The following is a 23,041-nucleotide window of genomic DNA, read 5'->3' as shown; positions in this document are numbered from 1 at the left end:
AGAGATTAATAATGCTGCACGGCCACAGAAGGATGCTGAGGATTTGCTAAAGAAATTAATTGAATGTTTAACTTGCAAGGAGCAGACTGAGAATTGCCAGTGTTTTAGTACGGATCGAAAAAATGGACAAGACATTGATCCTCAGGTAATGGAAATAACACAACCTGAATCATATCTACAGCAGGGACAAATGTCTCCCTTCAACACAACGCCGCAAAGTCCCAACTTCGGAGACCAGCAGTTAGTCAGTAATGACTCTTCAAACCTTGAGGGGAACATTAATTGCATTGAACCTATACACACTCCACTGATAAATGAGCAGAACATTGGAGCAAGAATCCTGAGGACACCGACATCGAGTAGCCAGATAACGAATTTAAAACCCACAGCAGTTTCAAGTGAACCAAGTGTGCTTTCCACCAATGGTGAAGATGCAGATAAGGTCGACCCGATTATCCATTGTACCACACTAACCCCAGTGATTAAGCAGTTATGTATGGGGAGTATAATGTGGGCAATTGAGAACAGTAAAAGAGAGACTGTGACCATGCCAGTCCCAGCAAAATCAGACCCAGAGACCATGAAGGCATGTACATTAGACAAAGATACATATGAGGTACCTGAGAAGAAAAGTGAAACGGAATGTTCTTTGGAAAATAGTACAATGTCGATAGAAACATTGGATCCTATATTCGAGACCATACATATGGGAGAATTTGGGGGTAATAAACAAGGTTCTGCAATGTCTGGGGGAAGATTTAAAATTCCAAAGAAGAAAAGCCCAAATGAAGGACAACGGCAAGACAATGACAGTCCACCGACATGGTGTGCACCGCCAGATGAAAACTCTGACAATTTACCCAACCCTAGTGAACAGCAAGCTGCTAATGAGGATCTATCCACGGGATGTGAGACGAGTGACGACAGCATCCCACTTCCCATGCAAAAGGTGCAAGGTGACAGACCTCGCCTCGTGCATACCGAGGCACTCGACGATCACGGTGGGACCACTGACGACTGCGGTGGCGGCGCACCGCTTCCACCCTCGATGGCTCGAGCCTCTCCACTGGTTGGTGCATTCCTGCATGTTCCGACTCCAGAAGTGCAGCTTCAGGGAATCTCGGCTGCCTCCAGTGAACCTGTTGGGACTCCGGACGGGGGGCATCGACGGAAGGCAGACCGGACTCCAGATGGGGAGCAGCCAAGCGCCGACTCTGATTCGCGCACACCAGACCTTGCTCCGGACGGGCGGTGTCGCGGCCTCGGTGATGGCACACTCAGGGTGACGGCGGATGCCACGGCGACAGGGAATGGATCGTGTGGCAGTCCCACTGGGTCGGCAGTGGCAACCAGCACCGGCGGTCCAAGATGGACACACCAATTCGCGCCATCGCCAGACGTTGATGCGAGCAACAATTCTCTCTCCAAGGCGACATGCTTCGATGTTTCTCTGCGGAGTCGCCCTTCCGGCACAGCAGGTGGCCGGAACCAGCGTGCACGGTCTCGGCCAACTTCCACATCTGGCACAGTCATCGCCTTGCATGATATAAGTGATGGTGCTACTTCGATGGCAACGACCCATCGGCACACTCAGGGTGACGGCGGATGCCACGGCGACAGGGAATGGATCGCGTGGCAGTCCCACTGGGTCGGCAGTGGCAACCAGCACCGGCGGTCCAAGATGGACACACCAATTCGCGCCATCGCCAGACGTTGATGCGAGCAACAATTCTCTCTCCAAGGCGACATGCTTCGATGTTTCTCTGCGGAGTCGCCCTTCCGGCACAGCAGGTGGCCGGAACCAGCGTGCACGGTCTCGGCCAACTTCCACATCTGGCACAGTCATCGCCTTGCATGATATAAGTGATGGTGCTACTTCGATGGCAACGACCCATCGGCTACAAGATGCTGTCCACCACAAACATAAAAAGAAAAAAGACTCCACCTTGTTCCTGGCATGCAGGGCAGATGGATTGGTGCGTAGGCGCAATCAGCGAGCTTTGCGCCGCCTTCCACGCTCGCAACTGAACCGTACGCACACGCCGGATCCTCCACTGGTTCCCAAGGATGACTTTGTGGAGATGCCACGGATCATGCCCCTTCCATCGCCACCAGAACCAAACCACAGCCAAAGCAACACTAACAAAGATGTTGAATGTTACATTTGCACGAATGAAAAACCAAGCACTGCACGAAGTACAACAAATGGTAAAGTAGAGACTTCGGCAACAGCATCACCTCCAACAGTCCAAGGTGAACCAGTGTGACCCCAAATCTCCACAGCTGAACCGGCTTGAGGACCAGCCCATTCTTGAGGCGGTCACCCATTAGACTGGACTTATAATGCTGTTCATACGTTCAAAAAGTCAAACACTTCTGTATTATAACCTGTTGTTGTTTATTGTTCCAGATATCGTCTGACCGGACCACTGTTCAAGTTTTTTTTTTTCTTCTCTCGCATCCATGTTTTGTTATGGTACAACCTTGTTAGTGTGACGCACCCGACATCGCCCCATGTAAATAGTTACGTCATATACACACGCTGTACACAACACACGCACACACTCTTAGATGCACTCACGACACGATTATATTTATAACCACGTAGGCACATATCTTTGTAAAAAGGGGGGATGTCATGATATTCAAACACACACATCATGATAGACACACCAACAGACAAATCAGAACACACAACACCACAACCAATGACAGAAAGATATAAAAGCACAGACACGACCCCCGGTGGTCAGTATTAGCTGGAGAGGAAGACCAGGACAGACCTGCTACCAGACACACTCAGGGAGACAGCACGTGCAGAGTATCCAGAACGAACTGTATTATAAGAGTTAAAATAAAATAGAGTTGTACCACATACAACTGTGTTGGCTCATCTGTGCACCAGAGCACCCAACACCACACTTGTGTGCCCAGTTTTCTGGGGGATCCAATGGGAGGTGAGGAGAATCCTAATGGAGTTTCACGATCTTTTTGTTTCACTTTGCAGAGAGGGTCAATTTGCCCGGATACTGGGGTTTGGTTGGAGCAAATCAATTTTACTTCTAACCTGTGCGGTGATTGATTTAGCAGTGTGGAGGGAGTTCTAAACTGGTCCATCCCCCACACTGACACCCTTCACTTTAATCACCATACCTGCTCGGCAAGGAAAAAGAAAGCTACAGTGTGTGCATTTCCCACTGCAATGAAAGTGTTCTAATGTCAGTGTATTTAAATGCAGCGAGAGCGCGACACGTGAAAGGAGAGACGAGTGACGAAGATGAGGAGACTGAATATTTCGATGCCATGGAGAATGCACCAGAATTCATCACAGTAACCACGGATCCCACAAAACACAGGCAAGTGATGGTGGAATAGATGGAATGGGGAGAGTTGGCTAATGCAAATGGATGGAACATTGCACCGTCAAGAGTGAACATGTACAGCAGCACACTCACACAAGTGCAGATCTGCACATGGGCAGGCACTCGGATGCAGACATACACCCTGACACATACACTTGCACACTCTGACACACGCACTCACACACCCTAAAACATGCACTCGCACATGCTGACATGCGCACTCCCTGACACATGCACTCGACACGCTGACACACGCATACGCACACCGTGACACACAGGCGCGCACCCTGACACAGATACTGTTTTTGAAAAATCGCCACTATTCTTAGAAGTCCCCCTATACCAAAAAGGGCCGACATTCTAAATGGTGATCAGGGCTTCTTACTCCCCGACTCCGATGCAAGCTTCAGTGGGTGCTATTCAGGTCAAACTATGTTTTCAAGTTATCCCCCGGTATAACCCATACCTTCACCGAAGATTTCATCTACTTACCACTTAGTAGCATTGATCCTGGGTCCCGCATTGCTAAGTAAGTAAAGTAGACTTTGGAATAACCACTGTTTCAGGTTAAAACTTATTATAATATTTTTTTCTCTTTTTAAAAGATGCAATCACTGTCTTTACAGAAAAGTAAAAAGATCTTGCTTCTGGATCCTTCTGGTTGGTTGAAGGGACCTTCAGGCCCAACTTGACAATCAATCTTCTTTAAAGTCTGGTCTTCTTTCGATGTATTTAGCTATTTTAGCTCGGCTGCTCTGCCCTGTCCATTTCCCATGGCCGAGCTGACTGTAATCTGAGTCTAGCTGCTTGTTCCTTCTCTGCTTCTCTCTCTCTCTCCCTCTGAGCTCTGGTTGTCGTTCTGGTTCTGCTAGTTCCTGCCCTGGGGCGAAATTCTCCCGAAACGGCGTGATGTCCGCCGACTGGCGCCCAAAACGGCGCCAATCAGACGGCCATCGCACCGCCCCAAAGGTGCGGAATGCTCCGCATCTTTAGGGGCCGAGCCCCAACATTGAGGGGCTAGGCCGACGCCGGAGGAATTTCCGCCCCGCCAGCCGGCGGAAATGGCCTTTGTTGCCCCGCCAGCTGGCGCGGAAATGACATCCCCGGGCGGCGCATGCGCGGGTGCGTCAGCGGCCGCTGACAGTTTCCCACGCATGCGCAGTGGAGGGAGTCTCTTCCGCCTCCGCCATGGTGGAGACCGTGGCGAAGGCGGAAGGGAAAGACTGCCCCCACGGCACAGGTCTGCCCGCGGATCTGTGGGCCCCAATCACGGGCCAGGCCACCGTGGGGACCCCCCCGGGGCCAGATCGCCCCACGCCCCCCCCCCAGGACCCCGGAGCCCGCCCACGCCGCCTTGTCCCGCCATTCAAAAGGTGGTTTAATCCACGCCGGCGGGACAGGCAATTTATCGGCGGGACTTCGGCCCATCCGGGCCGGAGAATCCAGCGAGGGGGCCCGCCAACCGGTGCGGCCCGATTCCCGCCCCCGCCGAATATCCGGTACCGGAGACTTCGGCAACCGGCGGGGGCGGGATTCACGGCAGCCCCCGGCGATTCTACGACCCGGCGGGGGGTCGGAGAATGACGCCCCTGGTCTCGAGGTTTATATTTGCTTTCTAACAATTACGTTTTTTGATGTTATTGTAAAGTACATCTTATTTTCTTTGATTGTAAAAAGTACTTTTGATCTAAACCTTTTAATCCAACTAAGTATACATTTTGACATGACTTCATCACATAGATCTGATTACATTGTTTCGTTTGTGGGGTTCAAAATGCTTTGGTTTCAATAGGTGTTACTTTTAATTCCTGTCATTTCTCTAGTTTTATTTTCCAATTGTGTCCTCAGCTCAATTTTGACTTTGATTTTGGCTTTGAATTATGTTTCTCGTAGACTGATAAACCTGGTATTAGCAAATTTTCACACCTAGAACCTCATCCATTCTTTTCCAGATCCTTACTAAGTTAGTTACTTTCAACGAAGCTGTGAGCCATTGTTTTTGGCTTCATTCAAAATCCCATTTGTCTTCTTTGCTCAGCCTACTTGACCAAGGATATCTGCATTTTACAATCCTTCCCTGACAGCTGCTGTTAATCCTTTGTGGGATCTTTCCCTGTATCCTATCATGTTTCTCTCAGACCAGATATTGCCAGACTTCCATGTTTCAAATGACACATCTTTCCATATTATCAATTACACCCCATCTTGACATTTGAAACATAACTATATCATTTCGTCAATTATCTCCCCATCTAATTGTACTGACTAACATTTATCCCCGATCTTTCTCATTTGTATGTACATGTTTTGTGATTTTAAATTGTGCACCGAAACCAATTTGTAAATGTATCCATATCACAGACCAGTGTCTTGTTTCGTTCTTTCCTCAAGTCCAATTACCGTGAACCATAGCCGCAGTTGCTCAGGAAGGTAACACAATAGCTGTATCCGTGTTCCACTACCTCCAAAGCATTTTACTTCCTTGGGGTAGCAGCACCGTAGAAGCTTCCTCGTGTCCCTTAGAAACAGCACACAACTCAGTCCATCATTAACCAAAGGGTCTTTTGTCCATCACTGGCTACGTGCACACCCTGACACACGTACGTGCGCACCCTGACACACGTACGTGCGCACCCTGACACACGTACGTGCGCACCCTGACGCTCGCCCTCGCGCACCCTGACGCTCGCCCTCGCGCGCCCTGACGCTCGCCCTCGCGCGCCCTGGCGCTCGCCCTCGCGCGCCCTGGCGCTCGCCCTCGCGCGCCCTGCGCTCGCCCTGCCGCTCGCCCTCGCGCGCCCTGCCGCTCGCCCTCGCGCGCCCTGCCGCTCGCCCTCGCGCGCCCTGCCGCTCGCCCTCGCGCGCCCTGCCGCTCGCCCTCGCGCGCCCTGCCGCTCGCCCTCGCGCGCCCTGCCGCTCGCCCTCGCGCGCCCTGCCGCTCGCCCTCGCGCGCCCTGCCGCTCGCCCTCGCTCGCCCTCGCGCGCCCTGCCGCTCGCCCTCGCGCGCCCTGCCGCTCGCCCTCGCGCGCCCTGCCGCTCGCCCTCGCGCGCCCTGCCGCTCGCCCTCGCGCACCCTGCCGCTCGCCCTCGCGCACCCTGCCGCTCGCCCACCCTGACACACATGCATCCTCACGCATACCCACACGCACCCACACGGAGACACGCGCATGCCCTGACACACCGGCGCGCACCCTAGCACCTGTGCACGGGCATTTACCCTGGCAAACACAATCATGCCAATATGTGTCTGTGAGCCGGGTGGGGGGGAGAAACTGGTCAATGGGTGGGCAGAGGGGAGAACTAACAGTGACCAGGAGATCCTCTTTGTTTCACCCTCGAGGTGGGTCTGGAAGCCATCTTAGGTAAGCCTGGGACCCAGGAATTTGTGTAGGAGTATTGCATCGTGGTGGGGATGGCTGACTCGAGGAGGCCCGGTGGGGGTGGGAGACCCCCAACAAATGTCTCCTGGAATGTGCAGGCAGGAGTTTGTTTCCCCCATTTAACGGGTTTAGGGGCTGGTGTGCTGTTCCTGCAAGAAACACTGGTGCCAGACCAGGCTGTGGAAGGACTGGGTGAGCCAGGCTTTCCACTCAGTTTGAGTGTAGGACCCAGGGGGTGGCAATTTTGGTCAGTAAGAGGGTTCGTTTTCAGATGGGGACAGTTCTGACAAATCGGGGGAGGTTGTTACGTGATGAATTGCAGTTACACTGGAGGGGATGCCATGGTGTTGGTGAATGTGTACACCCTGAATTGGGACAATGTGAGGTTTATGAGACTGTTGCTGGCTGCAATTCCGGAATTATATACACACAATTGATTCTGGCGGGGCGGGGGGAGGAGGAGGATTTTAATTGCGTGTTGGATCGGAAGTATGGTCGTCCCAGGCCGAGATCGCTGGCCCCTTCGGGGATGGCGAATGTGTTAGCCGCATTCATGGAGGAGACAGCAAGGCCGGATCCGTGCCGGTTTACACATCCAGGGGTAAGGAGTTTTCGTTTTTTTCACCCCGGTTCATAAGGTGTACTCGAGTATTGACTGTTTCTTCATGGAGAAAACCCTGCTCCCTGGCGTCTCAAACGCAGAGTATTCGGCGTTGGTTATTTCTGATCATGCACCGCACTTGGACTTGATGTTGGAGGAAGTTCGGGTGCAGTGCACTGGATGGAGGCTGGATGTGGGATTTTTATCTGATATCGGATTTTGCGGGAAGACTTTGATGGCCATAAAGGAGTGCATTGTATTGAATGAGAATGGGATGGTCTTGCCCTCTACTTCGTGGGAGGCATTAAATCATTGAAATCATAGAATTTACAGTGCAGAAGGAGGCCATTCAGCCCATCGAGTCTGCACCGGCTCTTGGAAAGAGCACCCTACCCAAGCCCACACCTTGACCTTATCCCCATAACCCAGTAACCCCACCCAACACTAAGGGCAATTTTGGACACTAAGGGCAATTTATCATGGCCTGCACATCTTTGGACTGTGGGAGGAGACCGGAGCACCCGGAGGAAATCCACGCAGACACGGGGAGGATGTGCAGACTCCGCACAGACAGTGACCCAAGCCAGGAATCGAACCTGGGACCCTGGAGCTGTGAAGCAATTGTGCTATCCACAAGGCTACCGTGCTGCCCAAAGGTGCTGATTAGAGGAGAGATCATCTTGGACAAGGCAAGCATAGATAGGGAGGCCAGGAAGGAGGGTCAGGATCTGGTGGACGAGATTCTGGGTGTAGATCGAGAGTATGTGAGTGACCCAATGCTGGAGTTATGGGCACATAGAAGCAGCTGTAAATGCAGTTCGACCTGTTGTCCACGGGCCTGGCAGTGCACCAGCCGCGGCACTTGAAGAGGGCGGTGTATGAATATGGGGAGAAGGCTAGCCGCCTTTTGGCTCATCAGTTATGGTGACAGGAGGCTGCTGGGGGGATTATGGGAGGGTGTGGGAGGCGGGGTGGGGTATAAGTTGGTATCCGCCCGGAAAAGGGCATTTCGGACCCTCTGAGTGGCTTTATAAGTCTGAGCTGCCAGAGAACTAAAGGGATTGCAAAGTTCTTAGAGGGTTTGGGGTTCCCCAGGTGGGGGAGCAATTTTGGGTGGAGCTGGAAGCACCATTGGGGTTGGCGAAAGTTTGAACAGCTTTCGGAAAGATGCAGATGGGGAAGGTTCCAGGGCCAGGTGGATGCCCGGTAGAATTCTAGAAGTTCGCGGATCAGTTGGGGATGTTTAATGATCCACTGGCACGGGGTTTGCTCCCGGAAACATTGGGGCAGGCATCCTTCTCTCTCCTCCAAGGAAGGACAAGGCTCCCACAGAGTGTGGGTCGTGCCTCCCGATTTCGCTGTTCAATGTGGATGCGAAGCAGGACTTGGGGCGGATACATTCAGGTACTTTTAGGTACGGGACTTTGTGCAGCAGACATTTCTAACATTCCCGGTAGCACCACCATCCATTTTATTGGAGAGGATACTCTACTGTGTGGGATGGAGGAGGGCCGCACATCTGGGATATATGGATGGATCTTGGGAGAAAAGCAGGTCTCAGTGGAAGAGGTGAAGGCCAGGTGGCGGAGAAGCTGGGACCCATTTTGGAGGAGGAATGTGGAATGAATCCCTCCACAGGGCGAGTGATATGTCATCTTGCGCGAGGTTGAACTTGATCCAGCTCAAGGTGGTGTTCAGGGTGCACCTCATCAAGGCCAGAATTAATTGATTTTCTTTTTGTGGGGGTTGAAGATAGGTGTGAGCGGTGTTCTGGGTCTGGTCCTGACCAAATTGGTGGATTTTTGGGGGTCTTTCTTCAGCACCATATCGGTAATCTTAAATGTTGACTTAGAGCCCAGTCCGTTAGTAGCTATATTTGGGGTGTTGGACCAGCTGGGGTTGAGGGTCTTAGTTGGCCATTCATATTGCACTGTAAAAAATTGGTCACTGTTAGCTTTGCGGGGGGGGGGGGGGGGGGGGGGAATTGTATTTCCGTTAAGGGGGGCATTGTTCCTGTTGTTGCTTGGAATTTTTTATTTTGTTTATACATGTGGGGCGGGATTCTCCGTAATCGGCGCAATGTCTGCCGACCGGCGCCAAAAACGGCGCGAGTCAGTCCGGCATCGCGCCGCCCCAAAGGTGCGGAATTCTCCACATCTTGAGGGGCCGAGCCCTTACCTTGAGGTGCTAGGTCCGCGCCGGACTGATTTCCGCCCTGCCAGCTGTAGCCACCTAAAATGGCTGATTCCCGATTAATTTGGCTAAAACCCGATATGAAAAGGCTGATGGGAAAAGCAGCCAACAGGGCACAAATGGACAGCTGCAGACAGAACAGCGTATTCGGCTCTGGGGAAGCCGGCCCAGATCGATACCTGCGACCATTAGCAGCACATCAACCCAGACATCTGCAGTTTAATCGGCTATCCCCGGGAACAATTGCAACATATTAGCAATTGAATGCCGATCCAGACCTCTCGGCGCCAGCAGTGGCCGAGACAAAGGCAGGTGAACGACCATCCCCCGATCAAGGAATCGCCCCATTATTGGAGCATATCGAACCCAGTGATAGGGAACATGTCCAATCACTTGGGACTCAGGGCCAAGGTCCGCCCCGAGAGGCAGGAAGCCCCTGGGCCCTATAAAAATAGGGGCCGAGTTCAGATCGACCCTTCTCTCCCTTCTTGTCCTGCTCGCAACCTTCGCAAGAACCATCGACCAGCAACCATAAGTTTGACTCCAGCAATCGCTACCCGATAGAGACTCCTAGCTATCGACCTGTATCAGCCTTTGAATCCCGCAGGCCAGACCCAATTCGATAAGCCATTCGTTTCCCTGAAATTCATGCACAGTGGAGTGGGTCTCTTCCGCCTCCGCCATAGTGGAGACCATGGCGAAGCGGAAGGAAAAGAGTGCCCCCACGGCACAGGCCCGCCCGCGGATCGTTGGGCCCCGATCGCGGGCCAGGCCATCGTGGGGGCACCCCTCGGGGCCAGATCGCCCCGTGCCCCCCCCCAGGACCCCGGAGCCCACCCGCGCCGCCGTGTCCCACCATCCCAAAGGTGGTTCAATCCAAGCCGGCTGGCGTGGGTTGACAGCGGCGGGACTTCGGCCCATCGCGGACCGGAGAATCGCCGGGGGATTCCCGCCCGATCGGCACGGCGCGATTCCCGCCCCCGCCGAATATCCGGTGGCGGAGAATTCGCGACACGGCGGGGGCGGGATTCGCGCCGTCCCCCCGGTGATTCTCCGACCTGGTTGGGGGGGGGTCGGAGAATCGCGCCCGTGGTTTTGTTTTGCTTTGTAAATTTTTGATATAAAATGCTAAAAGTTCAATAAAAGTATATATTTTTTAAAAACATGCCACTATGAACACAGACAATTTATTTGGTGCTTAGATCACTTCCCAGGCTTGTGGAAGTTCTCCATTTCCCCACACAAATTCAAGGCCCCCGTTGACATTAAGCTGATTTAAGGTAACAGGCATCAGGAACAGCTCGAGTTGCTTTGCTGGTCTTCAGATTATGTTGGAGAACTGCACAGTGGTAACTCTTCTGTGCAATCTCACCCCAAAGGGCCATTCTTCATGAGTAGACTTAAACAGTGAGGGTCCACAGGCTATTTGGTTACTTGGTCTTGGCTATTTGGCATGGAGGGCATCACAGCCAAAACCAACGCTGCACCCGCCTGTAATCAAACCAAGCCATTTTACATGATTAGAGGCAGAGATCCCTGTTGGTTTTATTCTAAGAATATTTGCGCTTTTCAAAAGTTCAGAGTGTCCCAAAGTGCTTTACAGCCAATGAAAATACTCAAGTGTAAGTGCTGGTGTAATGAAGGGAATTCAGCAGCCAGCTTAGACACGGCCAGATCCAACAAAAGAACAATGAGATGTTGACCAGATGATCTGTTGAGATAATCCTGTGGGATATTCAGCTGAGGGGACAACTGGGGCCTTGGTTTAATGTTGCACCCTCACTACTACACTTCAGAATTTGGACCCAAGCCCAACTGATCAGGGAAGAGAACCAGCCACCCCTGTCCCATCTGGTCAATAAGTGACTCCAGTCTTTCACTATGCTGTTGATTTTTAATGCCCTCAGCATAACTCATGATGGGCAGCAAACGTTGCCTTACCAGCATCACCCACATGCCAAGAACACAATTTTTTTTCTTAATATAGTTCCTGTGTAGAACTGCTGGCATTTCCATGTTTAGATCTCCCAATTTTCTGTTTGTGCAGGCGCACCGGAAGTAATATCAGCGGAACCAGCAGCGATCAGACTGAAACCTGGAACCTTGAGGACCATGTGAGTAACAGAGGGTCACTTCACTGCAACAGCCCCCGCCAGCCTGAAAACATCACCAGGGAAAACCTTCCGATGTCATGTTTCCGGTGGGGAGCTTGGCCAGTTGGAAACTCATTGCAACAAAAAGCTATAAAATACAGGCAGTGCGCATAGCTTCCAAATTTCCAGCATGTGTGTACTGCGCGTCAGCGGGCGAGGGTTTACACCGCATCTGATTTCACCCTCCGTTGACATTGATAAAAGAGGGTACTTCTTAGTTGCTTGTGAAGCATTAGATGAGTGCAGGCTTCAGTCTTTTGTATGTGGATCTCCGGGTGATGAATTGTGCGTAGCCTGAACTGCATGGAATTATGGGTATCAATCAAGGAAAATGAATATCGAATCCCTACAGTGCAGAAGGTGGCCATTTGGCAGATCAAGCCTGCACCGACTCTCCGAAAGAGCACCCTACCTAAAGCCCACTCCCCCACCCTATCCCCATAACCCAGTAATGCTACCTAACCTTATGGACATTAAGGAGGAATTTAGCATGGCCAATCCACCTAACCTGCACATCTTTAGACTATGGAAGGAAACCAGAGCACCCGGAGGAAACTCGCGTAGACACTGGGAGAACGTGCAAACTCAACACAGATAGTCACCCAAGGTCGGAATCAAACCCGGGTCCCTGGCGCTGTGAGGCAGCTGTCCTAACTACTCTGCCGCCCTCTTGATTGATGTGCTGGTAAATCTGATGATTATTGTAATAATCTGTATTAGTGTCACAAGTGGGCTTACATTAACACTGCAATGAAGTTACTGTGAAAATCCTGACTGTACGCTGTTCCCTTTACAACCAGGATTGTCATTGTGATTCCATTTTAAGCACACCGTCAAATCAACAGCTGCCCACAGGAAACATTCCTCACTGTGACTTCCCCATAGTGTAGTCTCACTCTGTAACCAGCTCTTTACAGGCTCCATGAAGCTCTACCATGGATTCTGCCAATTTTTCTCACTCTTTGTTTTTCCATTCTGATTTCCCCATTCAGTTGTACGGAAACAAATTTCCCCTTTTGGAATCCCAGTCACTGACAGCAGACTTCTCTCATATGTCAATTTGTACGTTTTTCATCTCTCTGCATTTCGCACTCTGCATACTTCATCTGCTAGGAAGGATGCCGAACTGTTCCAAAATCCTGCTGATTAAGGGGCTGTGAAGTTAGATCGTTCTTATTTATTTTGCAAACTGCACGAGTGTGAAATCCAGAGAGATTTTTTAAACTCTAGTCACATTGTTTACATTGCAGAGCCTTTGAGTCCAGTTTCTGAGTTCTTGAAGCTGGATGTCTACAATCCAAATGCTCATCATTTGGTATAGCAAGCATAGCTTCAGAATTATGTCACTCCCATTTATAATTGCACAACAGTAACAGTTACCTTAAATTAATGAAATACAAAATTATGTCCTAATTGTTTCTCACTAAAGCTTGTATTACAAACGTTATTCACATTTAAAATGACATTGGTGTTTGTATGTCCTGGTCTATTTGCTGTGCTGGGAAATCGAGTACCTTTGTAAAATATGACACCAGGTGTTGCTGTAGCTGTCCGTCACAATAAGCACTGGATTTACCAGCACATCAATCAGAAGAGGGGATACATGCCTGGAATAACCAGCAGGCTAATTAATAACCAGTGGTTGATCAGCAAATTCCCGAAGCCAGAATATACGGCTCACACTGACACGTCTCTCAGTTAACACAGCTGTCATTTCTATTGCAGTCATTATTACACAGCCGTAGTCCTCCGTGTAGCAGGCCCAGCATTGTACCCATCATTGTGATATACCCTCAGTGTAACTATCTCATGCAGTGTCTGGTCATGGGACCAGTGCCAGTGATTTGCCGACCTTGCAATGTTAATCCTATCGATTTTATTCAGTGATTTTGCTTCTTTTTTAAAAAAAATAATTTTTATTAAAGGTTTTCATAAAATATCAATAACAAAATGAGAAAGAAAAAAGAACCCAACAGGGTTAAGTACAAAACACAATCTAAAAAAGCAACCCCCCAATCCCCCCCACCCCCCCAACCCCCGTACCTAAATAATAAATTAACATTAACACCCCAACTTAAAACAACAGGTGTATACACCCCCTCAGACCCTTCCAGTGTAAATAACCTAAACAAAAATAAAGTAACCCCCCCCCCACCCCCCGAGCTGCTGCTGCCATTGACCAATGTCTATCATTCTGCCAGAAAGTCTAAGAACGGTTGCCACCGCCTAAAGAACCCTTGTACCGACTGATTTGCTTCTTATGAGTTTGAATTGTGATCAGTATTCTTTATTAATAATCAGGATTCTCTCCAAATCAGCAGATCAATTTTAAAATTACCTAAAACTTTCTCCACAAGTTGAAATATAACCCATGACTTTCATTGTAGTGTCGAGCCGCAGGACATAAGCTCTGCGCTATGGTAAAGTCGGCATAGTTCCAGATGACCATAGGGTGCTTTCTCCTTTGAGGGGGAGAGCTGAGTGGTGGTGATTTAACCTGAGGATCACCTCGGAGAAGGTGGGGCCTTCAAGAATAAACTCAGCCGGTGCGGGAATTGAACCCATACTACTGGCTTCACTCTGCATCATGAACCATCTGTCTAGCCAACTGAGCTGAACTGGCCCCTGCATTGGTGGGTAAAGTCACATTACCTTTAGCAAATACTGTTGTTATATTCCCTGCATCCTGTGTTCGGAAGCTATTTATGAAGGCACTATCTGTATCAACAAAGTTTCTTGTTCTTATACTTTCACACAGAAATACTACTTTGTGCTCCCAAGTCTGCATTTGCTGGGAATTAACAGTAACTCTCCTTTCTCAGACGCTGTCCCACCTACATATAATTTATCTCACATTGCTGATTGTGTTGTCCTTCCCGCAGGCTTTTGACTGTCAACATCAAGCTTCCTTCAGTGCAGCCAGCAGAGCAGTAAAGCCAAACAGAAAGAGACGGGCTCAAATCCCGGACAAGCCCAATTACAGCCTTAACCTCTGGAGCATTATGAAAAACTGCATTGGGAAGGAGCTGTCTAAGATTCCCATGCCTGTAAGTAATTTGTACCTTTAGCCTGGAGGAGGACACAAAGAGATATAGACAAGTTAAGGGTGTGGGCCTCAAGGTGGCAGAAGGAGTATAATGTGGGATGGGTGCGCTCACACACTTTGGTTGTAAGAATCAAAAAGCAGATTTTTTTTTTCTTAAAAGGTGTGGGTTTCCTTGGACAAAGAACACACACAGTTAGCAAGCAATTAGGAAGTCAAATGGCAGGTTGGCCTTCATTGCCAGGAGATTGAGTACAAGAATGGGAGTCTTGCTACAATTGTACAGGGGCTTTGGTGAGACCTTACCTGGACTTCTATGTGCAGTTTTGGCCTCCATATTTGAGGAAGGATACAGTTACATTGGAGGAAGGTACAGAGAAAGTTCACTAGATTGGTCCCTGGGATGAGAGGGTGATCCCTGGGGTGGGAGGATTTCCCTGTGGCGAGAGGCTGAGTAAATTGGGTCCATATTCTTTGGAGTTTGAAAGAATGAGAGGTGATCTTGTTGAACTATAGAATTTTATGCACACTCAGCAGGATTTTCAGATGGCTTAGATCTTGGCTGAAATGGAGCTGGAAAGCAAATCACAGAAGCCTGGTGAACCACCCAGCCATTCAGACGTCCTGAACTGTAAGTGCTGCTGGCTGGTTGGTGGCACATTTCAGAGAAAGATCAAGGCCAAGGCAATCAAAGGAGGCTAAGAGGACGGAACATGACACACGCCACTGAAGCTACAAGGGAATCGGAGAGAGCAGGGCAGGTTTCAACAAACATTGGATATTGAAGAGAGCCAAATATTGATAGAACCAATGAAATATTTTGGGCAGATTTTCAGGAGTATTACTGATGAGTAAATGGCTTTTTGTGTGCCATTATTGGAGAGATGGTAATTATCAATGCACAACAAGACCCTAGATTGTCATTTACTGGCTGAACAAGGCAGACAAAGAAATCAAAGTAAAACTGCTTTGATTCTCTAATCTTCGTATATTCAGGGGTTGAAGGGTTCTCAGGAGGATTTTTCACAACTGATTGCCCTTGGAAGAGCAATCCTAATTGTTATTTGAAGCACATTAACTCCATTCACAACGTGGTAATATCAAACTCCAAGCTTTGAGCACAGCTTTGTTACTGCTTTTCTGGTTCAATCTACAATTTATGGAAAATTTCTTCTGCAAAGAATCAGAATGAGATCAAACCGTTAAAAACATTTTGTAGCTGCGATGTTGAAGACCTTCTTAGGAACGCCTACGCATCAGCTCTTTCTCTCCCATTTACGGCTTAAAACGAGCATCACATCCCCCAATGAAAAGCTGACCTGGAAACTTCACCCTACACCACCTGCTGGCCTGCCCCAGTACAGCATCCATGAGTGATCGGATGCTGAAACCCGAGAGCACGGGCGTCATTCTCCGACCCCCCGCCGGGTTAGAGAATCGCCGGGGGCTGCCGTGAATCCCGCCCCCGCCGGTTGCCGAAGTCTCCGGCACCGGATATTCGGCAGGGGCGGGAATCGGGCCGCGCCGGTTGGCGGCCCCCCCCCCCCGCTCGACTCTCCGGCCCAAATGGGCCGAAGTCCCGCCGGGATAAATTGCCTGTCCTGCCGGCGTGGATTAAACCACCTTTTGAATGGTGGGACAAGGCGGTGAGGGCGGGCTCCGGGGTCCTGGGGGGGGCGCGGGCCGATCTGGCCCCGGGGGGTGCCCCCACGGTGGCCGATCGGGGCCCACCGATCCGCGGGCGGGCCTGTGCCGTGGGGGCACTCTTTCCCTTCCGCCACCGCTACGGTCTCTACCATGGCGGAGGCGGAAGAGACTCCCTCCACTGCGCATGCATGGGAAACTGTCAGCGGCCGCTGACGCTCCCGCGCATGCGCCGCCCGGGGATGTCATTTCCGCGCCAGCTGGCGGGGCAACAAAGGCCGTTTCCGCCAGTTGGCGGGGCGGAAATTCCTCCGGCGTCGGCCTAGCCCCTCAATGTTGGGGCTCGGCCCCCAAAGATGCGGAGCATTCCGCACCTTTGGGGCGGCGCGATGCCCGTCTGATTGGCGCCATTTTGGGCGCCAGTCGGCGGACATCGCGCCGTTTCGGGAGAATTTCGCCCCATGTCTTTTTCTTATCTCGAGACCCAACAATTCTGGAACTCTTGGTCCCTAAATCCGAACCTGCGCCGAGTCACGTTCACCCATCATCCACCCATCATCCTCACACTTACAGCTCCACATTGATCTAGCTGTGCCTCGATTATAACATTTGCGTGCTTGTGTCCCCCCCCCCAATCCCCTGTTGTAAAGTGAAAGGTGGGTAAATGTACCCAGACTGACCTTGACCAGTTTGCAGTAACCCTATTTAACTGAGGTGCGTTATGCAGTGAGATGACAAAGGGGAGAAGAGTCAGTGAAGGTCCAACACAATTTTATCGACAACATTTTGTGGAAAACAATTTTTCTCAAACTCTCTATAAATAAACAGTCTCAAATCTACACTAGCTATCTACTTCTGACACGCACTCCCAAGGTTTTTCTACGCCTTATCCACCGATTCCTATCACTATATTTGAACAGTTTGTCTGAAAATAGTTATTAGTAATACCTATTCATAAAGGTTGGGACAGGCTGTTCCTCGGTGTTTGAGGGTTGGCTGACGTTTCAGGATCTGCGGTTGCCGATTTGAGCTTCCCCTCTCATTTAGGACTGGTTCTGGTCTTCGGACCATCTCGCCGGGCTGTTCTCTCGGACGATGCCATTTAGGAAGGTGCAACAGTAGAGACAGAGAGCTGGGGTTCTAGGTTGTCCCTTGTATACCCCTCTTCACACCCTTCTCAAAGGTTTTGTGCCTGTGTCAAATACCAACATTGGCCAGGGCAGAAAGGTCAATGAGGTGACTGCTCCCCATATTTGGAGGTCGCAGAACAAAGTTTTGAACCTTCAACTATCAGGTGTTGTTCTGCCCATGCCAGGCCTCTGGCCCCCTACTGAGCTGGGTGCCACTAAATCTGCGCAGCAGTCTCCTAACAAAGCAGGTTCTCCTGAGGTGTAAGCAATGCTTTGTTTTGAAACCATTTGGCCATTAGCACCAGGCCAGGCAGTTCCAGGCCTGTCTGGTTTTGATGGGAAGTTGATTGTCCCAGACCTGGCTGCATGAATCCAGTCTGTTCCAACTCTGCAGTTTGCAACTTGTAGGGTCTGGCTATGTTTAAGCTTGGCTTCCACATTTTGAGTTTTTATCCAAGTTCATGGAAAAAAAAAACCACAATTTCTGTGATAATACTGGAAGTCATGAGTCACCTGACCACATTCCAAATCTCAGATATCCACACTCCTCCAATTCTGACCTATTCAACGCTCTAGTTTTCATTGTCTCAGCTGCCTAGATCTTGAACTCCCAAACTCCCTCCCTAAACATCATCTCTGCTCCCTACCTCTCCCATAAGACCATAAGATATAGGAGCAGAAGTAGGCCATTCGACCCATCGAGGCTGCTCTACCATTCAATGTGATCATGACGGATCTGATTTAGTTCTCAATTCCACTTTCATGCCTTGTCTCTACAATCCTCAATTCCCTTACTGATTAAAAATCTGTCTATCTCAGCTGTGAACATACTTAACGACCCAGCCTGTACAGCTCTCTGCAATAAAGAATTCCACTGGAACACTACCTTCCGAGAACAGATTTCTCCTCCTCTCCGTCTTAAATGGGTGATCCCTCACTCTGAGATTATGCCTTGCGGATGCAGGGAAACAACCTCTCAGCATCTACCCCGTCAATCCCCCTGAGAATCCTATATGTCACAATAAGGTTGCCCCTCATTCTTCTAAACTCCAATGAATACAGGTCCACCCTACGACATCTCTCCTCCATACCCGGGATCAACTTAGTGAACCTTCTCTGGACTGTCTCCAATGCTACTGTATCATTCCTTAGATAAGAGGGACGAAAACTGTTCACAGTACTCCGGTGTGGTCTAACGAGTGTCTCGTATTCTTCTTTAAGAAGCACATCAAAACCAAGTTTATAGTTGCTATAACCAACTCATGGGATGGGCTAACCATAGGATGCCCATCTCTAACTGCCGTTAAACACAGTGGCTTGCTAGGCCATTTCAGAGGGTAGTTAAGAGTCATAGAATTTACAGTGCAGAAGGAGGCCATTTGGCCCATCGAGTCTACATCGGCAATTGAAAGAGCACCCTACTAAAGCCCACGCCTCCACATATAGTCAACCATGTTGCTATGGACCTGGAGTCACATGTAGGCCAGGCCAGGTAACAATGGCAGATTTCCTTCCCTAAAGGTCATTAGTGAACCAGATGGGTTTTTATGACAATCAAGAGTTTCATGGTCACTGTTTTATAGTCACTAGCTTTATATTCCAGATATTAATTTAATTAAAATTGCACCAGCTGCCTTGGTGGGATTTGTGCCCATGTTCCGAGAGCATTAACTTGGAAATCTGGACTGTGAGTTCAGTGACATTACCACTATGACACCATCTCCGCTTAATCTCATGGATTTACACTGACCAATATTAGTCTCAATGAGGTGTAAAATCAGGCTGGTTGTAAAAAGCCAGTGTCGCACCAGATGGTGTCCATTTAATGGTAGGCAGGCTAGGTTAAGATTGCTCCCTAAGTAAACACTAAGACTGGGATATATCACAGCCAAACCTGCCCTTGCCCTCACCCAGCATCCAGACATACTTTGCAGCAAGGTTAATCTCCTTGTGTGGTTTGGAGTTCAATTGATAACCCTCCTGTGAAATCTCTTTACATGTTTTAGTGCATTAAAGGTGCTAAATAAATGCAAGTTGTTGTTGACATTGCCAACTTCTGCTGTGCCGTTATTTAATGCTTTGAGAAAGGTTCGGACAGTTAAGACTGCTTTCACATAGGATCATCAGCACCAACCCAAAACAGAAATTTTTACCCTATTGGTTCAGGCTTGCAAGACCATTATGCAAGACATTGCACCCATCTGTTTTCTTTATTCTTCTGCGAGACGTGGGTCAGTGCCCTCGAGAAGGTGGTGGTGAGCCACTTTCTTGATGAGAAAGATCCATCCCCTCCACGTCCAGCACATCCTGGCTGTGTATTGTCCATCAAAACACTAGCAACTTGCCAAGACACCTTTGACAGCTCATCCCAAACCAGGGACCTCTTCCACCTGGAAGCACAAGGGCGGCAAGCACTTCCGAACGCCGCTGCCTGCAAGTTGCCATCCTAACATGGAAATGTATTGCTGTTTCTTCATCGCCACTGCGTCAAAAACCTTGAACTTTCTATCAAACACTACTGTGAGTGTACCTTCATCATGGACTGCAGTGGTTCAAGAAAAAGGTTCACTACTCCCTCAAGACAACTAGAGATGGGCAATAAATATCTCCTCATCCGCAATGCCCACACCCTATAAATGAGTTAAAAAGCAAGACATTGTGAGTACCTAAGATGCTATTGAGCTTCATGAGGAAGTGTTTAGATTGCATTATTAACGTTGAAGGAAATCCACCTCCTTCAGCCCCTAAAACTTGTGTCAGAAATGTCCAGTGTAGACAAAAGCTCCTTCTGTCTCCATTTTGCGTGTCTAATCGGCTTCTCAGTGTTAAAAATAATCAGTTCGTTCACCAGCAAAATGTGATTTAATATTGTTCCTCTGCTGTTATTCTCCAGAATCTCCAAATCCTTTGGAATTTAGTGAGATGAGCAGCTGACAGGCTGTTAATGAGAATCCCTCGGGAAACGCGTCACAGTCTGGGACGGAGGAGGGAACAGACTGTGTGTGCTTTATCTCTCTCTGCCACATTCACAAAAACCTTAACCTGCAGTTATTATTCCTGAGTGAAGTGCATATTGTGTACTTAATGAAACCTTCCTTTGATAAGACTTGCAGTGACAGTGATATAAAATGAAAACTGCAGGAAATTATTTATGGGAATGTCTGCATTATCGCACTTCCAGAGGGGGCGCAGGTGAAAATGTACTGGAAACTGAGGCAAAGTGGGACAGCTATTTATAGTGAGCGTGAAGAGATGGAATAATTAATGTCTCGGCTCCTGGGATGCTGCCAATTTAGGAGAGGAAGCTTCAGCTCTGACAGGCTTGCTTCCAAGATGCAGTTTCACTTAAAGTTGCAGTTCTCCCACACACTTTGGGGGAGTTTTAAAAATTTATTTAACTTGTTATGTGATCAAATGGAAAGAGCAGCTTCTGAGCCAAGGTTTCAACTTTACAGCAAATCGACGATCATCTAATTTGCAATCGTTGTGGACGGTGGCACAGTGGACCCAGTACTGCCTCACAGCGCCAGGGACCCAAGTACAGTTCCAGCCTTGGGTGACTGTGTGGAGTTTTTACATTCTCCTTGTGTCTGCATGGGTTTCCTCCGGGAGTTCCAGTTTCCTCCCATTAGACTATTGGCCATGCTAAATTGCCCCTTGGTGTTCAAAGATTAAGTGGGGTAGCAGGGGACTGGGCCTAGGTAGGGTGCTCTTTCAGCGGGTCAGTGCAGACTCGATGGACGACTGACCTCCTTCTGTACTGTAGGAATTCTATGATTCTCCTATGTCAGATTAAGATAACAAGCGAGTGAATCAATGTTGCCCATGATATGCACTTTCTAGGATCTGACTGAAATCGAGAGATGAAATGATAGGATCTTGTGAAGATGAGGAAGTCTACCTTAATTCACCCATCCAGAGATTCCAACATCCCCTTCTTCTTGGTGAAGAAGGCCTTGGGGATGAAGATCGGGAGGGAGGTGAACAGGAAAAGGAACCTGGGAGTGCGTTCATCTTGATCGTCTGCACTCTTTCCGCCAGGGGGCGTAGGAGCAAGTCCCATTCTACAGATCCCTTTTTATCTCCTCCACCAGACTTGTCAGGTTCCATTTGTGGATCCGTGTCCAGTCGTGGGCTATTTGGATCCCCAGGTATCGGAATTTTGTTTGAGCCAGCTTGAACGGCAGTTTCCCCAGCTCTGCTTCCTCCTGCTCCCAGGGGATGACTTTGCTCTTGCTCAGGTTCAGTTTGTAACCTGATAAGGCTCCGAACTCCCTTCGGAGATCCATTATTCCTCCCATGCTGGCTTAAGGGGTTTGAGACCTAAAGGAGCAGGTCATTCGCATAGAGTGAGACTGAATGCTCTTTGTCCTCCCTTTGGATGCCTCTCCACCACTTCACTGAACTGAGAGCGATTGCCGTGGCTTGATCGCCAGGGCAAATAACAGTGGGCATCGCAACCGGAAGTATTCAGAGTTGGTGGTATTTGTCTGTGCGCTCGCCATGGGAGCGCTGTACAGTAGTTGCACCCATGAGGTGAACCTCTCTGCATCCAGGGAGATGATCACTTTACTGGTGTCTCTTCCCCGGGTAGGATTACCCCTTATTATTACAGTAAGAAGTCTGACAACACCAGGTTTGTTTCAAACACTAGCTTTCGGAGCCCTGCTCCTTCCTCAGGTGAATGGTGTTGGAAGACTTCTTACTGTGCTCACCCCAGACCAACGCCGGCATCTCCACATCACCCTTATTATTAAACAGTGACCCTAGTTCTACTTTCTCCTACGCCATCCACCCTGTGAAGATCCGTCAGAATCTTATGTGCTTCAATCATGTTGTCTCTTACTCTTCTAAACTCCAGCAGATACAAGCCTAGCCTGTCCAACCTTTTCCTCATAAGGCAACCTACCCATTCCAGGTATTAGTCTGGTAAATCATCTTTGACCTGCTTCCAACACATTTACATCCTTAAATAAGGTGGCCAATACTGTAAATGGTACTCCAAATGTGGTCTCACCAGTCCCCTGTACAACTGAAGCACAACCCCCCCCCCCAACTTTTATATTCAATTTCCCTTGCAATAAATTATAACCGTCCATTACTAATTACTTGCTGTACCTACATACTAACCTTTTGTGATTCATGCATGGGGGCAGTCAGATCCCTCTAGACGTCCATTCCCTGCAATCTCTCACCGTGATTTAATGCATTGTTTTATTCTTTCAGCCAAAATGGACAATTTCACATTTTCCCACAGTATGCTCCATTTGCCAGATCTTTGCTCACACATTTAATTTTTCCGTTTGTCGACTCCTTATGTCCTCTTCACAAATGACTTTCTTCCCTATCTTTGTGTTATCAGCAAATTTAGCAACCATCCCTTCGTCAATGTCATTTCGTAGAATTTACAGTGCAGAAGGAGGCCATTCGGCCCATCGAGTCTGCACCGGCTCTTGGAAAGAGCACCCGATCCAAGGTCAACACCTCCACCCTATTCCCATAACCCAGTAACTCCACCCAACACTAAGGGCAATT

General features: G+C 49.3%; 1 protein-coding gene across 3 annotated transcripts in view; it reads left to right on the top strand.

Moving 5' to 3' along the window:
• Positions 1-23,041, top strand: part of osbp2b (oxysterol binding protein 2b) — a 614,672-nt gene that overhangs the window by 557,980 nt on the left and 33,651 nt on the right. For all 3 annotated transcript variants that reach the window (XM_072497983.1, XM_072497976.1, XM_072497988.1), the window contains 3 exons: positions 3,239-3,356; positions 11,584-11,650; positions 14,572-14,736. In XM_072497983.1, coding sequence (XP_072354084.1) covers positions 3,239-3,356; positions 11,584-11,650; positions 14,572-14,736 — 350 coding nt within the window. The remainder of the gene's footprint in view (positions 1-3,238; positions 3,357-11,583; positions 11,651-14,571; positions 14,737-23,041) is intronic.

Source organism: Scyliorhinus torazame, chromosome 1, assembly GCF_047496885.1.
Source record: "Scyliorhinus torazame isolate Kashiwa2021f chromosome 1, sScyTor2.1, whole genome shotgun sequence".
NCBI lineage: Eukaryota > Metazoa > Chordata > Chondrichthyes > Carcharhiniformes > Scyliorhinidae > Scyliorhinus > Scyliorhinus torazame.
The sequence above is the reverse complement of the archived record's forward strand: the minus strand, read 5'-3'. Positions and strand labels throughout refer to the sequence as shown.